This window comes from Mobula hypostoma, chromosome 14, assembly GCF_963921235.1.
Source record: "Mobula hypostoma chromosome 14, sMobHyp1.1, whole genome shotgun sequence".
Classification (NCBI taxonomy): Eukaryota; Metazoa; Chordata; class Chondrichthyes; order Myliobatiformes; family Myliobatidae; genus Mobula; species Mobula hypostoma.
Genome location: NC_086110.1, coordinates 21,416,595 through 21,437,588, shown reverse-complemented (window position 1 = coordinate 21,437,588; position 20,994 = coordinate 21,416,595). Strand labels below are relative to the sequence as shown.

Genomic DNA, 20,994 nt, shown 5'->3' with positions numbered 1-20,994 from the left:
TGTAAAATTATTATTGGCTTGTCAATCATACAATGTAGCTGTACTTTTCACAATACACTGGAATCTAAAAGTAAAAAGTTTATCTTTAAGTTGGATGGAAAGTGAAGCAGCTGGCAGAGAATGAGTGGATGTTTAGTGCTTGTACTAACCACTGGATGTAATTCCATTTCCACTGTGACTAAATATTGTAATTGGCTTGCTTGACTTCCACTACATCTCATTGAAGAATCCAGCAAAAGAGAATTAATTATTTTAACTCTCAGTTAATCTCTATTAATGTGATAAACTTTCTAACCTTTCCTAGAGCTGGTGAAGCCTGAAGGATGGGAAATAACATTGAAACCTGATATGTTATTTCTCTTCCTTTTTTTCCACAAATGCTGCCTGACCCGAGTATTTCTTGTGTTTTTGCAGTAATTTCAACAGTAATATCTACTGCATTTTCCTTTAACTATTTGGCCAAATCTTTAAAACTGTGATTTGTTTTATTTTGTTAGGAAAGCTGTCCAAATAAACCGTGAACTAAATTTTCATTGTATCTATTTAAAGTGTAAAACTTTGTTCTTACTTTGAATTATTTTATACATATCTTGTGATGACAAGATGATGAAGATTTTAAGATGTATGTGTGTACTTTTTTCATTTTTTGTGCAGGATAGGGCAGTTTGTTAGATTATCTTGGCTATAAACCTCTAAGTCTGGGTGACAATAAAGAAAAATGAGATTGAGTAACAAGGTTTGTTTTTGTTCCAGGAAAGTAACTGATGTATTATTCTTTTTAGGTAAAAATACAACCTGTTGCAAAATATGAATGGGAGCAGAAATATTACTATGGCAACCTCATAGCTGTGTCCAATCAGTACTTGGCATATACCATTCGTGGTGAGCATCCTTCCTAATAGCACATAAGCAAGCTTTTTTTTAAATATGAGAATCTCGCAGGATTTAAAGAACTACGGGTTGTGTTGATGTATTGTAGTGGAAACCCTTTAAAATCTGTTCCTCTGAGAACAAACTTCGAGTTGTATTATTGTATCACAACTTGCAAACCGTTGCTGTGATTAGAATTTATGTAAGTAGACGAATAAGGGAATATAATAACTTTTTAATTTTTTCTTCTTAGGAGCTAATAGCATTGGCATGGTACGGGTTTTGAGCATTGGTATGGCTGAGCGGACCTTACTGAAAGGATTTACTGGTGGTGTTGCTGATCTGGGTTTTGCACACCTCAACTCTAACCAACTAGCCTGTGTTGATGAGGCAGGCAACCTTTTTGTCTGGCAACTGAATGAAGAAAATGGAAAAATACAGTATCCTATACATTGAATAAGTTTTAAAAAAAGTGATTGGTATCATTACTTACAATATTAACATAAAATGCTGAATGTAGATGTACTAACTAGCTTTGGTCTAGAAGAGAATACCAATGAAGTGGTAAAGGAGATAGATAATAAAATGAGTACTTCAGTAGTTATGGAGATTTAATTATGATAAAATGCAGTTTTAAATTCAGGAAGGCTAATGAAGGAGAAAAATGGCACTTGCACGTAGGACTGCAAAGTCTTTAACTGTAGAGAGTGCAGTGGTGGGGAATGGGGTACCCAGAAACTATTTTGTTAAAGTTGAGCAACAATTCTGTATTTGGTACTCATTTTTATACTAATGGCTTCTGAATAATGAGAGAATCTATAGGCAATTTGTGGAAAGAGACAAGAATTATATGTTTGTGAACTTGATGGATGATATTTTAATATGGACTGGTATGGTAATAATGGGAAGAGCAATGAAAATGAGGAATTTGTGAAACGTATGCATAAAGCTTGATCAATATGTTTTGGGTGAGTCAGATAGGAAACAGTGGTTGATCAGGTTTTGAGATTGATAGGGAGCAGTGAGATGTTTTTGTGTGAGTATTAGAGGAACAATAATCAAATTTTGATTGAGGATAGCTGTAGAAAAGGCAAGGAACAGTTCAGTATAAAATTAGAGGAAGGCCAACTTTAATGTTGAAAAGGCAATTTTGATTAGGATTTAAAAAATAATAATTCAGATGTGGAAGAACTTAATATGCACATCACACATTCTCATGAATGAGAAAAGAAGCAAACCTAAAGCTTAAATCTAGGATGGTTAAAAATTGATGCTTAAAGAAACAGGCAAATGGAGGCTAGTTTCAGTTGCAAAATTCATAATATAGCAGGAATAGGTGAACATGGAAAATACAGAAAAGGTCTACGTTTTGGAATAAGAGGCAGAAGGAGTGCATGAAATTAAATGTCAGCGAAAATGAAGTGGAATCTTAATGTACAGTAGACTTTAAAATATCTTAAAAATGTCTGTTCAGAGGGCAAGATGATATCCTATGGCATTTTGAGGTATAGCTGTCATACTCATTTTGTTCTCACCATTTGTCGAAAGAAGGCAATAACATATTGATAATGGCTATATATTGCTCCTTTTTTTTAAAAAAAAGTCAACAAGTTATGAGTTACTGAGGGAAGCAGAGGTAGAAGCTTAAAGTTTACATGAAGGTGCAGCAAATAATTAGGAAGACATGGGATGCTGGTCTTTTTTGCACTAGCGATAGAATATAATAGACGAGTATTGGTATAGCTCAACAGCATGAGTGCTAAGAACACTTCTGGATTGTGCATTGGGTTTGGTTTCCTTAAAGGTGGGATCTATGAGTGTCGGCTAATTAGGTTAGACTTTTTCTCATTGTATAGAAAAATGGGAAGTAATCTCACTGAAACTTAAGATTCTGAAGGTTAATGACAGGTTAAATTCTAAAAAGGTGTTTCTGTCCACTGGAATCTGGAATTGGGGGTGGCAGATACAGAATAAGATTCTATGTAACAAGGATTTTTTTCTGAGGAACTTAAATCTTTGGAAATATACCAGAAAACTGAAGACTGTCATTGAAAATGTTCTGAAGGCTGAGATGGATACATTTCTGAGCCATGTGGGACAACAAAATCAGTAGTGAGCAGGGAATGAGGCTGAGATCAACTATCGCCCAAATGAATGATTATTCCTTTTTCCACCCTGCTTCCTGCGATAAAGAACCATTGCAGCTGACTTTTGGTACAATAGACAAAATGCTATCAGGAGAGTGCTGAACAGAAGAGGTTTTGAAGGGTGTTGGGGTGGTTAACAGCTCTGCGGCTTAGACAAGGAAAATAAGGAATGATAATTACCACAGTTGTAGGCAATTCACCACAATCTCAATAGATGGCATGACAAATTAGAAGTAAGAATAAAATGCTGGTAATGCTGATCAGATTTGGCAGTATCTTTGGGGAGTGAAGCAGTTAATGTCACATTGTTGTTTTCATTAGAACTGGGAAAATAACAAAGCAAGTTGTTGGAGAGAACAAGAAGAAGGCCCATGGATCATAAAGAGTTTTTATGTCTCTAGTAAAGAAGCCTGTTGGCACTAGGGAACTGTAAGCTGTATAAATGGCAGAGGTTGAAGAATATAAGTGGGAAATGGGAAGATGGAAATCCAATATCCTTGTAGGCAGGTTTGCTAGAGCTGTTGGGGAGGGTTTAAACTAATTTGGCAGAGGGATGGGAAGCAGTGTGATAGGGCTGAGGATGGGGCAGTTGGTATACAAGTAGATGCACTGTGTAGTGTAACTGGGGAAGGACAGGTAGATGATGGGGCAAAATTGCAGGACGAGTTAAAGTGTAACAGGGGACCAAAATTAAAAAGGTTGATGAATAAAGGACTGAAGGTGTTGTATTTGAATGCAGGCAATATATTGAATGAGGTAGATCTTATCAGAGATTGGTCAATATGACATGGGCATCACTGAGTCGTAGCTGAAAGAAGATTGTAGTTGGGAGTTAACATCCAAGGATGCATGTTGTATTGAAATGACAGACAAGTAGGTTGGGGTAGTGGGGGAGGGTGTTGGTGAGGTAGCTCTGTTGGTTAAGAATGAAATAAAATCTTTAGCAAGAGGGGATATAGATATCAGAAGGTGTAGAATCCTTGTGGGTAGTGTTCAGAAACTGCAAGAGAAAAAAGGACCATGATGGGAGGTGTATGCAGGTGTCTGAACAGTAGCCAGGATGTAGATATAAATTATAAAGGGAGCTAGAAAAGGCATGTAAAAAGGGCAGTGTTACAATAGTCATGGGGGTATTTCAATATGCAGTTCGATTGGGAAAATCAGGTTGGTGCTGGATTCCAATAGAGAAAATTTGTAGAATGGCTTTTTAAGAGCAGCTTGTGGTTGAGCCCACTAGGAGAAAGGCAATTCTGGAGTGGGTAGGAAGCTAAAAGTAAAGGAACCCTTAGGAGGTAATAATCATAATATGATATAATTCACTCTGCAGTTTGAGAAGGAAAAGATAAGGTCAGATCTATCAGTACTACAGTATTAAAGGGAATTACATAGGCACAAGAGAAGAGTTTGCCAAAGTTGATTGAAAGGAGACACTAGCAAGAATGAAGGCAAAACAGCAATTGGATAGGTGCAGGATAGATGCAACCCAAAGATGAAGTAGTATTCCACAGAGCAATCGAGGCTGACAAGAGGAGTCAAAGACAGCATAAAAGCAAAAGAAAGGGCATATAATCTAGCAAAAATTAGTGGGAAATTTAAGATTTGGGAAGTTGGAAAAAAAAACAGAAGGCAACTAAAAAAGCCATAAGGAAAGAAAAGATTAAATATGCAGGTAAGCTAGCCAATAATATACAAAAGGATACATTTTTTCCAGATATTAAATGAGAGGTGAGAATAGATATCAGATGACTAGAAGATAATGCTGGAGAGGTAGTATTTTTGGAGAAAAGAGGCATCTATTAGTCTCGTGAGACCATGGATTTGCGCCTTGGAAGGTTTCCAAACTTGCAGGCCTGGGCAAGGTTGTATGGAAGACGGGCAGTTGCCCATGCTGCAGGTTTCCCCTCTCCACGCCACCGATGTTGTCCAAGAGAAGGGCACTAGTGCCGATACAACTTGGCACCGTTGTCGTCGCAGAGCAATGTGTGGTTAAGTGCCTTGCTGAAGGACACAACACGCTGCCTCAGCTGAGGCTTGAACTAGTGACCTTCAGATCACCAGACCGACGCCTTAACCACTTGGCCACGTGCCAACAATTGGACAAAGTTGGAAATGGAAAAAGAAATAGAAAATAAACTAAAGTATTTTGCATCAATCTTCTCTGGAAGACACCACCAGTATGTCAGAAATGTGAGAGAGTCAGGGGGCAGAAGTGAGTGCAGTTCCTATTATGAAGGAGAAATGATTCCAGAGGTCTAGAGAATTGCAAATGTCACACCACTCTTTAAGAATGGAGGCAGGCAGAAGAAAGGATATTATAAGCCAGTTCGCATGACTTCAGTGCTTGGGAAGATGTTAGAAGCCATTATTAATGACATAATTTTGGGGTACTTGGAGCACATGATAAAATAGCCAAAATCAGCATGGTTTCCTTGAGGGAAAATCTTGCCTGATAAATTTGTTGGAATTCTGAGGAAATAGCGGGCAGGATAGACAGAAGAGTTGGTGGATGTTGTTTACTTGGACTTTCAGAAGGCCTTTGACTAGGTGCCACACATGAAGCTGTTTAACAAGATAAGAACCCATGATATTACAGGAAAGGTACTAGTTTAGATAGAAGATTGGTTGACTTTCAGGAGGCAAAGAGTGAGAATAAAGGGGTCTTTTCTGGTTGGCTGCAGGCAACTAGTGCTGTTCCACATGGGTTGGTGTTGGGACTGCTTATTTACATGTGTCAGTGATTTTGATGATGGAGTTGATGGCTTTGTGACCAAGTTTGCAGACAATATGAAGATGGGTGGAGGGCCAGGTAGTATTGAAGAAGCAAGGAGTCTGTAAAAGGACATGGATAGAATGGGAGAATAGATTATGAAGACATGTAGTCTTTTATTGTCATTTAGTATGCATGCATTAAGAAATGATACATTATTTCCTCCAGTGGGATATCACAAAACACAGGACAAACCAAGACTAAAAAAACTGACAAAACCACATAATTATAACAAACAACAAACAACAATTATAACATATAGTAACATATAGTTACAACAGTGCACAATACCATAACTTGATGAAGAAGTCCGTGAGCACAGTAAAGTTCAAAGTTTCTCAAATGTCCCACATCTCACGTAGACGGGAGAAGGAAGAACTCTCCGTGCTATGCTGACCCACAATCGGACTCTTGAGTCATCCGAAAACTTCGAGCTCTAATCAGCTCTCCAACACAGAGTACTGAGTGCCATCTCTGTCCGAGCGATTCGACCTCTTTCTGGGTCGCCAAAAGCAGGCAAGGCCGGGGATTTTGAGGCCTACCCTCTGAAAGATTCCCAACCGCGCAGTAACGACAGCAGCGAACGAGTGTTTCAGAGATTTCTCCAGATGTTCCTCTGTGCTTTCACGTCCATTCTCCATCAAATCAGAATTGCCCATGGCCCCTATTTAACAGATACAACATCATTTTTTACCGGAGAGCTGCGCACACGCGGCACGCTGCCATCTTCTCCTCCCGCTGGATAGGCAAAGAAGTTACAGATGGAATATAGTGCAGGGAACTGTATGGTCAATGGAATAAAGGCATTGAACTATTTTCTAAACGGAGCAACTTCAGAAATTAGAGGTGCAATGGTACTTGGGAGTCCTTGTACAAGATTCCCTAAAAATTAACTTGTAGGTTGAGTTGGTGGTAAGGAAGGCAAATGTAATGTTAGCATTCTTTTTGAAGATTAGAATGTAAGTGCAAGAAAGTAATGCTAAGGCTTTGTGAGGTATTGTTCAGACTGTACTGAAGTATTGTGAGTAGTTTGGGCTCCTTTGAAAAGATTTGCTTGGATTGTAGAGGGTCCAGAGGTGGTTCATGAGAATGAAAGAGTTAGCATTTGATGGCTCTGGGCCTATACTCACTGGAGTTTAGAAGAATGAGGGGATGTCTTATTGAAACTTATCAAATATTGGAAGGACTGGATAGAATGGGTCTAGAGTGGATGTTTTCTGTAGTGGGAGAGTCTAGGACCAGGGGGCACAGTCTCAGAATAGAAGGACATCCATTTAGAAGAGAGATAAGAAGGAATTTCTTTAGCTAGAGGGTGGTGAATCTGGACTTCATAGCACTGACAGCTGTGGAGACTAAGTGATTGGGTATATTTAAAGTGCTGGTTGATAGGTTCTTGATTAATAACGGTGAGAGCTCTTACAAGGAGAAGGCAGGAGAATGGGTTTGAGAGGAATAATAAATCAGCCACGATGGAATGTTGGAGCAGACTCCAGACAAATAACCTAATTCTGCTCCTATGTCTCATGGTCTACGTGAAGGACACTGAAGCATTTTTGTGAAATTCTGACCCACATTTGCAAGGTCAATGACATGAATTTAACGAAGTTAGTTTTTAATGTAGAGAATGTGAGATTGTTAAATGCTTCTGTGATTACTTTTCCTATGCTAAATATTCAGGGAAAAAATTGTAATGCACATTAAGAGACCAGATGGAACACCTTTAAATGCAAACAGGAGAATCATCTGGTGCCCCTTTATTCCAGAAGAAAATGAGGAAAACGATGAAGGCAGTCAAACGCTTGCTGTTTTACATGAAGATAGGGTAAGGTGGATGGGAACATTTCAAAATCCGTAATTTTTAAATAAATTAATCTGTTCTAACCTGTCTTTCCTCACGAATAAAGCGCAGTATGGATTGCAGACCTAAATGATATTAAAGATATGTGGAAAAATAATTATGCATCCTGGGTTGCCAGTTTAGTTTTGGTTTGGTTATCTATTTACCAGTGAAGTAGGATCTGCCCTACTTCTCAATGTCTTATACTGAGGCATTGGTAAAATCAGATTATTGCTTCTGCTTGATGGGTAAATGAATTCTTGTTCCTTTGAAGTTTTAAATATTTTATGCTTGTAACTTGATCAGGCTGAGGTCTGGGATCTGGATATACTAAGAAACAGCAAAAGCACTTGTCCCGTTGATGCAACAGATATAAAGGAAGGCGTTATCATTGTGAAGGGGCACACAGCTGTAAGTATAAAATTAAATAAAATCTTCTTAAACAATACATTTATTTTAGCTATATTTTTCCATCAAAAAGGAAGTGTTTTTATTGCACAAAAACTTGGAAATGGGAACTGGGGCTATTTGTGCATTTGTAAGGTAGGGAATTGATAATTCTAATTTAGAATTTTCAATTTTAGTTTTTTATTGCATTTATTTTAGTGCTTTTAACCCCAAAAATAAACTGAACCCTAATTATTAATATTTGAAAGATAAAGCTTACTTAGCAAAGTTCTTTGTATGTAGTTTGCAGATTTGTCTTGAATAAAGTAGATATGATCAAACGAAGCTCAGACCACGTCAGTTTTTCTGATATTTTGAGTGGCTAGCAAGGTATGTGGATACAGTTAACAACTTTAAAGCACATCAGAAGTAAAATTTTAGTCAAAGGTAGCTTTTAATGCGTATCTTTGGGAAAAGGAACAAGAATAGGATGAAGTTTAGTAAGAGGACTTACTAATAATCATGCCTGTCTGCAGTATTTTCTTAATGGATGTTTAATATTAAATCCTAGTTCCTAAGAATTTCCCTCATTCCTTCTGTGGTTTACATGGAGGCATGTCGTACATCGACTGATGACATCATTAACTGAAATCCACTCCAAAAGGCAGACTTTTCTGACATTTATTCTTCAGGGAGTTGGCTTTCTCTTAGGCAGTGCTTCAAGACGAGGATGACTTGCTTCTATTCCAGCTTTGAGTGGAAGATCATGCTTGTATTCCTTTAATCTTGAATGACTGTTGCACAGAAGCTACCATACCAGTTTGTTGGAGGGAGTTCTTGGTCTATTGACAAGTAGGACCTCTTCACTCATTTTCATTCACCCACTCACTTTCCTTTCTAGAGGTCTAATGACTTAATTCTTATCCTATGTCTTATGGTCTTATTCTGTATACATTCAATCATCTTTTCCATGTGTGTGCATTTTTAGTCTTCACATGTACCCAGTTATTTTTCCTCCCTCTTCACTTTTCCCCTACCATTTTGATTTTCCTGCTGACCACCTATGTACTAGTTGCTGTTGAGCTGCTAGGTGCGTTCCATAATGAGGCTGTCTATTAATACCTGCCATTTGCTCTCATCTTCAATTGCTGATTGGATCTTTTCTGGACTCTGGTTCCTGCAATTGTGCCTCCTGAAATCTGCAGTCTCACCCAGAACTTGTGGTTTTTTTCCCCCAGGAAATAATCTCGGAATTTCTCCACCCACCTCCTGCCTGGCACTACCTGATGTTGGTAATAGCAGTCTTCAGGTGCTCTACAGGCTTGCTTGAGTGTTCTGGTGTAGTTTCCAACCTGATGAGCTCAGATTCCCCCTGCAAGATTGGAAGCATCTCATTTGGTTGCCATATCATTCATCAAAGTGACCCTGAACTCTGGTATTGTTCTGAAACCAATTGGCTAAGATCTGCACCACCTCATGACTTGCACTCTGCTGGAGGACAGGCTGTGTCTATTCAGGGTTTTCTTTCTATTTGTTACAGGGAGATTTGGGACCTTGGAGGAGAGACCTAACAATTAAAAGTGAAGTTGATCTGAGGATGTTTGTTGTGGGAAAAATAGTGGGCAGGACATGGGTAATAACATTATTTGAAGACCATCCAAAGAAATCATTTTTGTACACGTGACAGATTGGCATCTCATCCAAAAATCAGAATTCCTAACATTATATTACTACTTCAGATGTGCACTAGAATAGGTGTGTTCTGTAGTATTGGAGGTTATCATCATTTAAGATATTATACTGGCTTTATTTGCCACTTGAGATGCCATGGCACTAAAGAATACTGATGTGCTGTTCAATATTTATCACCCAGCCAACATTTATCTGAACAAATATGCTTTTCTTAATATATTGCAATTTTAAAATGTGAGAAAAGTCAGCTGCCAGGTTTATTTTCTGGAATTGTGTGATTATTTTTTTTTTATTTGCAACATTTGATTCCACGCCCTCCCTTAACCATACCTGTGCTGGTAAATTGAGTTTACTGCCAAGTTTAAAACAAAATTACACATCTCAAGCAGGATTGTTTGCAGAGTCGCACAAAAATATGTTTACTTGAATTAAATTGACTTTATTAATAACATCCTTCACATACATGAGTAAAAAAAGTCTTTGTTATGTCTTTGTCTGAATGTGCAATTTATAGTAATTTGTAATAAATAGTATGTACAACAGGACAGCCAATTATAGCATAGAAATACAATTGTATCAGCGCGAATTAATCAGTCAGATGGCTTGGTGGAAGAAGCTGTCCTGGAGCCTGTTGGTTCTGGCTTTAATGCTGCGGTACAGTTCCTGGATGGTAGCAACTGGAACAGTTTGTGGTTGGGGTGACTTTCGAGCCCTTTTTTACACACCTGTCTTTGTAAAGGTCTTGAATAGTGTGAAGTTCACATCTACTGATGCGCTGGGCTGTCTGCACCACTCTCTGCAGAGTCCTGTGATTGAGGGAACTACAGTTCCCTACCAGGCAGTGATATAGTCATTCAAGATGCTCTCAATTGTGCCCCCGTAGAAAGTCCTTGGGATATGGGGACCCATAGCAAACTTCTTCAACCATCTGAGGTGAACGTGGCGCTGTTGTGCTTTTTTAAATTATCACTTGGTCAGGCAGCATCTATGGAATAGAGTACAGTTGATGTTTTAGGCTGAGACCCTACATCAGGACTAGAAAAAAAAGATGTCGGAGTAAGAAAGTGGGTGGAGAGGAGGAAGAAACACAAGGTGATAGGTGAAATTGGGAGGGGAGGATTGAAGTGAAGCGCTGGGAAGTTGATTGGTAAGAGGTACAGGGCTGGAGAAGGGGGAATCTGATAGAAGTGGACAGAAGGCCATGGAAGAAAAAGAAGGGGGAGGAGCACCAGAGGGAGGTGATGGGCAGGTAAGGAGAAAAGGTGAGAGAGGAAAATGGGGAATGGTGAAGGTGGGGGGAGGGGACATTACCGGAAGTTTGAGAAATCAATGTTTGATCAGGTTGGAGGCTAACCAGATGGAATATAAGGTGTTACTCTTCCAACATGAATGTGGCCTCATCGCAACAATAGAGGAGGCCATGGACTGGCATGTTGGCATAGGAATGGGAAGTAGAATTAAAATGGGTGGCCACTGGGAGATTCTACTTTTTCTGGCAGGTGGAGTGTGGGCACTCAGGGATCTGGTCTCCCAACCTGCGTTGGGTCTCATTGATACATAGGAGGCCACACTGGGAGCACTGGATACAGTAGAAGACCCCAGCAGATTCATAGGTGAAGTGTGCCTCTCCTGGAAGGACTGCTTAGGGCCCTGAGTGGTAATGATGGAGGAGGTGTTGTTCCACTTGCAAGGATAAGTACCAGAGGGAGATCAGTGGGGAGGGACAAATAGACAAGGGGTGCTGTAGGGAGTGATCCATGCGGAAAGCAGAAAGTTGGGGGGGCAGGGAAAAATATGCTTGGTGGTGACATCCTACTCTAGGTGGTGGAAGTTACGGAGGATTATGTGCTGGACGCAGAGGCTGGTGGGGTGGTAGGTGAGGACAAGAGGAACCCTATCTCTGGTGGGGTGGTGGGTGGATGGGGTGAGGGCAGACGTGCAAAAAATGGAAAAGATGCGGTTGAGGGCAGTGTTGATGGTGGAGGAAGGGAAGCCCCTTTCTTTGAAGAAGGAGGCCATCTCCTTAGTTCTCAAATTAAGCACTCATTGTGAGAGCAGATGCGGTGGCATTGAGAGAAGGGGATGACGTAACTTGCAAGTAACAGGGTGGGAAGACCTGATGGCATGCACATCGATTTCTCGAACTTCTGGTAATGCCACCCCCCCCCCAACACCATTCTCCATTTTCCCCTCTTACCTTTTCTCCTTACCTGCCATTCACCTCCCTTTGGTGCTCCTCCCCATTCTCTTTCTTCCACAGCCTTCTGTCCTCTCCTATCAGATTTCCCCTTCTCCAGCCCTGTATCTCTTTCACCAATCAACTTCCCAGCTCTTTACTTCACCTGTCCTCCTTTTCCAGTTTTACCTGTCACCTTTTGGTTCTTCCTCCCCTCTCCCTACTTTCTTACTCTGACTCCTCATCTTTTCTTCCAGTCCTGATGAAGGGTCTTGGCCCGAAACATTGACTGTATTCTTTTCCATAGCTGCTGCCTGGCCTGCTGAGTTCCTCCAGGTGTGTGTGTGTGTGTGTGTGTGTGTGTGTGTGTTTTATTTATTTATTTATTTATTTATTTTTTTGCTTGGATTTCCGGCATCTGCAGGTTTTCTCTTTTTGTAACTGAGTGTCATTTGTCATTGTTTAAAAGCTATTGAAGCTTCAGAAATATACAAAGATGTTTTAGTGAATGCAGTCAATATTTCCAACATTTCTAATTTGTCTTTTCTTTAGCGGATCAGTGAAGGAGCTTTATCGCCGGATGGAACAGTTCTTGCAACTGCGAGCCATGATGGATATGTGAAGTTTTGGCAGATCTACATAGAGGGGCAAGATCAACCAAGGTACAGACAATTAGCTTTGGCTGAAGCTGGATGATCAGACTGCTTCTTTATTCAAATTGTGTACTTAGGTTTATAAAAATTATTTAAAAAAAAATAAAAGTTGTATAATTTTAGACAAACCTCATTCTGAAGAAATGCAAGTGGCAGATCATTTACTTAAATTTTTGGAGATTAAATCGTGGCAAATGATTTTGGTTTGTTTTAAATAGTGTTTTTTACATAATTAAGAATTAAATATCAATCAGGCTTTAGCAGAAATTTGCTAGCATTATTACAAAAGTGAAAAGTTTGAGCACAGCTATCAGTTATTGTATTAAGTATCTCTCAACTGCTGAGATATTTCATGGGCAGAGTTCACCAATTAAAAGAAAAGTAAGGTAACAGTCCTCACTTGCCACCTCGTCTCCACCCCCCCACCTTTGTCTTGTCCACAGCAAGACTTAGCTTGTTCTCACCAATTGACAAGCCTTTCTATGCCGACTCATCGTTGATGCCGATGAGGCTTACACGAACCTGATGCGCTTTGAGCTGGATTTGGCTGTGTAGGCTTGAATGGATATGATAAAGAAAAGTGAGCCAACGAAATGCCAAAACTCAGCAGATCAAGCAGCATTTATAGAAAGAGAAACAGTTGATGTTTTGGAAAAGGGTCCCTTTTTCACATCTGAGAAAGAGATTTGAGAACTCTTTTCAGGGTAGAAATACAGCTGTAATTTTGTGACTCAGCAGACAGGATTAGAGATTGAGGAAGATCTTGGATGCAATAATTGGAAAGTTATTTTGGGAATCAAGAAAGAGGTTAGTCCAGATAGAATAAAAGCGAAGGAGGGTGATGGGTGGAACAACAGGAACCTCTGATAGAGTGAAGTCACGAGGCAGGTAAAATCAGATTAAACATTTATTGTTAATGTGGTTCTCAAGTGTCTAATTGTAGTCGAGATGAAAATTCATTTCCAGTATGTATTTGAAATGTTGGAGCAGTAAAAATTGTCCTTTAATCACTCACTAAATGTCCTATTGGTCAAGTAATATGGCTTTGATATCTGAAATTCTTTTGATCTTTAATGCATTTCCTAATTACTTCACTTTGGACCTTTTCAGATGTCTTCATGAATGGAAGCCCCATGATGGGAGACCATTATCTTGTCTTCTCTTTTGTGACAATCACATAAAACAGGATCCAGAGTAAGTTCGTACAGGAGCTGTGTATCTATAAATGCATGAATTCCATTTAATGGACACAAGGACATTTCTGTGCCATGTGCAGGTCGGCTTCTGGAAATGTGCTGCATGAATTTATAATTTCCTATTGAAAATTATAGTCCTCAAGATAGGTAACAATGAAAAGATTTAACTGTTAAAGTTACTTTGAGGTAACAAATGACAAATTTCAAAGCAATTCCTTTTGTTCTGTTTGTACACAACCTGCTTTGAAATAGAAGGGGGCTCAAGCATTCCTGACCTTTTCCTTAGAAAACCCCCAACTCTTTTCAGGGTAGAAATACAGCTGTAATTTTGTGACTCAACAGACAGGATTAGAGACTGAGGAAGATCTTAGGTGCAATACTGTAAAGTTATTCTGGGATTTTTTTTTCTCTTCTCATTTCCCTTTTCTAGGTCTCTGGACCATGTACTATTTTAAAATTAGGAAGTATTCGAAAGCTGGTTGGAGTGCTTTCCTGCATTACCCTGCTTCCTTGCAACCCTTCAGTGGAGAAGAGCGTGGGATTTGCTCAGCTCCTTTCTTTGACATTGAGGATGAGATTGGGAGTTGCAGTGTGGGCAATCAAGAGTATGGACTTGGGTTCTTTCATTCATTGTTGGAGCTCCACTAAGCTGCCTCACTTGTAAGCTCATTGAAATAAATATCAAACCAGCTTTGATTTCTTCACATCAAAAAATTGATTTAAGCAAGAGTTACAGAAGAGGACAATTAACATTATACTTTATAATTTAATATTTGCGTGATTTAAACATTTTTGGACTCCTATCTAAGATAAAATATGCTGGCATTGAATGGGTTCAGAGGAGGTTCATGAGATTGAAAGTGTCAATGCATGGGAGCATTTGATGGCTCTGGGGCCTGTAGTCACTGGAGTTTAGAAGAATGGGCGGGGAGGTCATCTCATTGAAACATTGGATATTGAAAGGCCTAGAGAGACTGGATGTGGAGAAGATGTTTCCTATAGTGGGAAAGTTTAGGACTGGAGGGCACAGCCTCAGAATGTCACTTTAGTACAGAGATGAGGAGGAATTTTGTTTTTCACCGGAGGTTTGTAAACTGTAGAATTCATTACCACTGACGGTTGTGGAGGCCAAGTCATTGAGTATATTAAAAGCAAAGTTTGATACGTTCTTGCTTAGCAGGGGCTTACAAGTTGTGGGGAGAAGACATGGTGTTGAGAGGGATAATAAATCAGCCATGATGGAATAGTGGAGTGAGCTCAGTGGTTCAAGTAGCCTAATTCTGCTCCCATGGTCTTATAATGAAGGCTGATCTGCAAAGTTTGAGTGTTTTCTGTGGGATAAAGGAATAATGTTTTTTTAAAAGCAAGTCCAAATTTATAGTGGAAAATTGAATAGTTAATTGAGGTTGTACTGTTAATTAACCCAGGTTCCATTGTTATTTTTACCATGTGATATTTGGTGGTGTCTTAAACTGAAAAGCACTGGATGTTTCTTTTTCATGAAATTTATTCTCAGTGTGATTAGAAGGGTCTAAATTAAAATATCAAGAATTTAATTTACTTCTGAAAAGCCATATTCCTTTTTTTCCCCAACATTATCAAAAATAGTTCATGGCAATACAAAATATGAGATTAACTGACTGATCAGAGACCATGGCCAACATAATAGATGTTTATGTCCAAAGGTGAAATTCTTATGGAACATCTATAAAACGTGTTCCTATAGTGATGAGAAAAGCAGTTGTTGAGTAGGTGCATTTGACACAGTCATCATATTTCCTCCCCTAATTTTTAATTATATTTTGTTAACTCCAAAGGAAATCTGATGTGGGATTAAAAACCTAAGTATTTTTTAAAGTTATTTGCATTTTGAGTTGTGGAGTGCAGAGTTAACCTGCTTGTGAAGTTTCTTGCCTACTAAGAATAAGTTGTGGGAGAGTTGGTTTTTAAGCAAAGATGAATGAGAAGACCAAGAGTAGATCAACCTCTTGATTACAACTCAAAAAAAAAGGTCATATTGTAAACTGCTTTGCTCCAAGTTGCTTCATTACTGTAAAGCTTTTTGGGCTGTAGTTTAGTCTACTGTTGATATTTTTTGTCCCCCTTCTTTGTTCTATAGAGTCCCATTCTGGCGTTTCTTAATTACTGGAGCTGATCAGAATCGAGAGCTGAAGATGTGGTGTACTGTATCATGGACTTGTTTACAAACGATCAGGTATAACATTTAAAATGGAATAGTTGACATTGTGTATCTGTTAATCTTTGGTGTCAAGTTTAAATCTTTAATGCCAACTTTGCTCATTTGCTGAAGTAAGAAATCTGTAAATAGATCGTGACTTGAATGCTGTAAAGTTTTGATTTCATTTAAAAGAAAACTTCTCAGATTCTGTTTAATAGGATCTCAACATGCTGCAGCCTGAATGGTGGCTATTTCAAGGTTATTGTATTGTGTTTTCTCAAAACACTGGAATGCTGCATTGATCAGACTTGCTTCATATTCAGGATTGTTTTCTCATGCGCTTTTTCTTCCTGTTTCTATGTTGGTTTAAAAAATGTTATTCCTTTTTTTAAAAAAAATTGATTTTAAAGAGTTTTCCTTAAACGTTTCTCCCTGCCTCTGAGTTGATAATTTTTGTGGCAATTTGAGAACGCAAGTGACCATAAGTGATGCAGTACATGATGGGACACTATAACATTTATCTTGTTTTTGTCTTTTTTGTGCTTTAGATTTATGCCTGATTCTCTTAATACCAATGTGCAGCCAAGTCTGAAAGCTAGCTTGGATCTATCTGCAGAATATCTAATCCTCAGTGATGTACAGAGAAAAGTGAGTTTTTTTACCCTCGTCTATTGCAGTGAACCTCTGAATTCCACTGTTGTGTATTTTAATTCTAATAGTTCATACACAATTTAAAAATAGAATAGTCAAGCTATCACACTTTTCTTGTGTGTGAACTTTTCTCGTTGTCAAATCACTTTTCGCCTTGCTTTCCTTATCCTTCAAAAATAGAAGATGGTAGTCCGCATAGAATCAAATGTATAGGCATATTGGATAAAAGATGTAAATAAATCTGTTATGGTATATTAATTCAGCCTTGGTCCATTTCACAGATGAATTAAAAAGAAACACCTACCCCAGCATTCTAGGTTTTTTTTAAAAAAAAGAGATTTGAGTTATTTTAATTTTTTTTAATTGCGTTTTATTATCTTCAAATTTTGTTTTATTGTTTTTGTTTTTAGCATGTGAGTTTAAGTGTTCAGGGATGTCAAAGAAATTCTCAGGCATTCAATAACAGTGATCCTGGAACCATGCAAATCTGTCCATTAAATTGAATGCTCACTCTGAGATGACAGCTCCCATGTTATTTGGATGGCTAGGACCCTCCTAGTTGATAAACAAACTGGAAGGAAAGAGATGACCCAAGGACAGTAGCAGTGATCTTGGAAGCAGTAGAATTGTGTTGATTTTTTTTTTTCATGCTCTCCTTGGTGTTCAACTTAGTGAAGACTTTATTCCTTTTCAAACTTGGTTTCATTTCTTGTATCTAAAGCCAGCTGGTTTTGAAAACAAGCCTGGAATTCAAAATATCAAAATAAATTTGTGACTAGAGTAACCTGTTAAGCAAGATGTCTGCCAAATCAATGTTGGCAAATTTCAAAGTAAATTTTCTTATCAAAGTACATGTATGTCACTATAAGCAACTCAGATTCATTTTCCTATGGGCATACCCAATAAATCTATAGGATAATAACCATAACAGAATCATTGAAAGACTGTCCAACTAGGGCATTCAAGCACAGTGCAGAAGACGACAAACTCTGCAATACATAAAAGAAATAATAAATAAATAAGCAATAAATATCAAGAACATGAAATGAGTCCTTGTAAGTGAGTTGTTTGCTCGTAGGAACATTTCAGTGGGTTAAGTGAAGTTATTCCCTTTGGTTCAAGAAACTGATGGTTGAAGGGCACTAGTTGTTCCTGAACCTGGTGATGAGAGTTCTGGGGCTCCTGTACCACCTTCCTGATGGTAACGGCGAGGAGAGAGCATGAAAGGGGTGGTGGGGACCTCTGATGGAAGCTGCTGTCCTGCGACAGTGTTTTATGTACATGTGCTCAATGGTTGGGAAAGCTTTACCCGTGATGGATTAGCCATATCCACTACTTTCTGTAAGATTTTCCTTTCAAGGATGTTGGTGTTCTCATACCAGGTTATGCTGCAGCCAATCAATATACTCTCCACTACACATCTATCGAAGTTTTTCAAAGTTTTGATGTCATGCTGAATCTCCATAAACTCCTAAGGAAGTAGAGGCACTGCCATGCTTCCTTCATAATTGCACGTACGTGCTGGGTCCAGGACAGGCCTGCTAAAGCAATATTGAAAGTGTTCAATGTGACATCTGCCAGGAATGCTGAGTCCAGCCTCTAGCTGCTTATCTGCTCACCCTCATTGAATTTATAAGTTAATATTTTAATATCCTGTTTCGATCCTAAGCTGAGTTACCAACCATACTTTTCTATCACCAAAAGTCCTAAGTATGGTTTGTGTCATTCAGCCATTGTTGAAATACAAGATCAATTCTCTCAGATACCTTCCTCATCGGTTTAAAGCATCTTTGGTTTCCAATTTGTCCAGAACTTTTGTTTGCTAAATCTAGCTCTTCTGTTATTACTGTTCATTGCTAGTTTCTGTTAAACACTGTTAGGGGAAAAATGAAGGTTTTTAACTATAAATATTTACAAATTCTTTTGTGGTTTTGATCTTAGCTATATCTATAACTTCAGCTTGCTGTAATGAGCCCTCTGTTCTAGTATAGTCCTCCATTGTATTCTATCACACTTTGGTCAAACATTAGACTAAAAGTCTTATTTGCATTTTTAAAAGAAATCTTGTTTTTTGTCATTAGTAATTAACTGGATCCTTTGATTTTTGGGCATCGAACTGCTTTGGATTAATAGTGTAAATAAGCACAAACTCATACAATTTTTAATAGTGTTCCTACATTGTATTGTTCAAATCAAATTAAATTGCTATTTAACTATTGCAGGTATTGTATGTGATGGAGCTACATCAGAATCAGGATGATGGCAAAGCCCATTTTGTTTCCATATCTGAATTCTTGCTTACCCTCCCAGTGCTCAGTTTTGGCATTCAGGATGTCAGCAGATGTCGGCCAAGGCACACAGAGGTTCTGCCCGCTGAGGAAGACAGTGAGACTTTAAGTGCAGGTCAGCAAGAAGTTGATGGTATACTATAGAACACTCTGTATTTTGTTTTCAGGGATTTAATATCTTGGTATTGTCTGCAAGACCCAAGACATGGGAGCAGAATTAGGCATTTGGCCCATCATGCCATTGCACTGTAGTGCTTAGTGTTGTGCTATCACAGTTCAGGGCTTTCAGGAGTTCAATTCTGGCGCCATTCTGTAAGGAGTCTCTGTATGTCCTCCCCGTGGGTTTTCTCCAGGTCCTCTGGTTTCCTCCCACAATCCAAAGACTTAGCTTCATTGGTCATTGTAAATTGTCCTGTGATTAGAGTAGGGTTAATTGGGTTTATTGGGGGTTTCTGAGATGCTGTGGCTTGAAGGGCCTATTCAGTACTGTACTGCTAAATAAATGTCTGAAAATGGGTGAGCAGATAACTGCTGGTCTGATTTGGGCATACTTCAATATACTGTTTATGACCTGTCTAGATTTTACTCTTCATACTGTATCATGTTTTTTTTTACTGCAAAGGCTGTTGGGTATCCCAGCCTTTGGATGCTTTGGTTGCTCTTGAACATTTTATGCAAAAATTGTCTTTTACATTTACTAGTGTTTGTATTGATGGTATGGGGGTGGGAAAGTTCCTTATCTAAATGTGATTGTGGGACAAATATTATGAATATAGAAAAAAACTCAGTAGTTTTGATTTCCACAGTCTAGAGTAAGGCTGTGATCTTTTGTAAAATAGTGCGATACAGGAGTTACAAGTACATTGTTCACTGAAGATACTGCAGCATGTAGACAGGGTGATAAAGAAGGCTTTGTTGTTTTACGTCAGTCTGGCATGAGTATGGAAGTTGGGAGCTCGTGGTAATTGTGCAAGATGTTGGTGAGGTTGCATTTGGAATATTGTAATTAGTTTTGGTCACCCTGCTTTTGGAAAGATGCCATGAAGCTGAAAAGAGTGCAGGAATGATTTACAAGGATGTTGCCAGATCTCTAAGGGCTGAGTTATAGATTTGAGAATGAGTGGTGAACTTATAGAGGTGTATAAAATCAGGAGAGGCTTCAATAGGGTGAATGCACACAATTTTTCCCCAGGGTTGGGGAATCGAGAACTAGAGGGCATAGTTTTGTGTGAGAGGGGAATGATTTAATTAGGATCCTGTGGGGCAACCATTTGTACCCAGATACAGAATGCGCTGCCAAATGAAATGGTTGAAGCAGGTACATGAACAACATTTAAAAGGCACTTGGACAAATACTCAGCCCCCACAACTACTTTCACATTTTACTGTCTAGTGTTCTAAATTTAAAATATATTGGAGTAGGATTTTTGAGCTAATCTACAAAACATAATGCATCATATCAAATGCAAAGAAAAATTACAAAACCTGTCAACAGTTTAAAAATTAAAAAGGCTGAAAAAGTATTCAACCTCTCTGTAATTACTACACACTTTCCTCGGGTACAATATATTATCTTACCAGCTCACCCAATTTATTGATGTAGAGTATTGGAGGATCACCAGTTTTCAATGAATTCATAAAAATACTCTAAATGCCAGTGACCAAAGCTCTTGGGTTGGTCTGTTGACCTTGAGGGGAGGGGATTTCACTGGGGTCCAGTGCTAGAGTAGAAAAGGGTGTGGCGGCAGCAGATTAGAGCTTTGAGCTGCGACCAAGCCATATTTGAGATTGATTACCAAGAGAAAATTAAAGGAAGCAAGGGGCATTTACAGTTGCCATCATTGCAGCAGCTGTCGTCTGAGTGGGCAGAGTCAGAGTTGTGATCTTGAGGCTTTAGCTCTTCGAGGTTTTAGTCAGAGAAAGAAAAGAAAAGCTTTAGGTTGATTTTTTTTTCTCCTTCCCTTCTTTATGTTTGCTCATTTAGGACAGCAGAGATGCCAAACAGGATAGTTGAAAGCTCCTCTTGCGGGATGTGGGAAGGCAGGGAAATGGCCAATGTCCCTGACAACTACAACTGTGAGAAGCGCATCCGGCTGCAGCTTCTAACAGTCCTCTTTAAGGAGTTGGAAGTGGAACTGCATGAACTCTGGA

The 20,994-nt window shown here is 38.8% G+C and overlaps 1 protein-coding gene across 1 annotated transcript in view; it reads left to right on the top strand.

Moving 5' to 3' along the window:
• The window catches only part of edc4 (enhancer of mRNA decapping 4), a 104,236-nt gene that overhangs the window by 15,102 nt on the left and 68,140 nt on the right, over window positions 1–20,994 (top strand). The window contains exons 4-12 of the mRNA XM_063066787.1: window positions 783–882; window positions 1,124–1,310; window positions 7,462–7,606; window positions 7,928–8,032; window positions 12,429–12,538; window positions 13,640–13,723; window positions 15,845–15,940; window positions 16,453–16,552; window positions 18,778–18,958. Coding sequence (XP_062922857.1) covers window positions 783–882; window positions 1,124–1,310; window positions 7,462–7,606; window positions 7,928–8,032; window positions 12,429–12,538; window positions 13,640–13,723; window positions 15,845–15,940; window positions 16,453–16,552; window positions 18,778–18,958 — 1,108 coding nt within the window. The remainder of the gene's footprint in view (window positions 1–782; window positions 883–1,123; window positions 1,311–7,461; window positions 7,607–7,927; window positions 8,033–12,428; window positions 12,539–13,639; window positions 13,724–15,844; window positions 15,941–16,452; window positions 16,553–18,777; window positions 18,959–20,994) is intronic.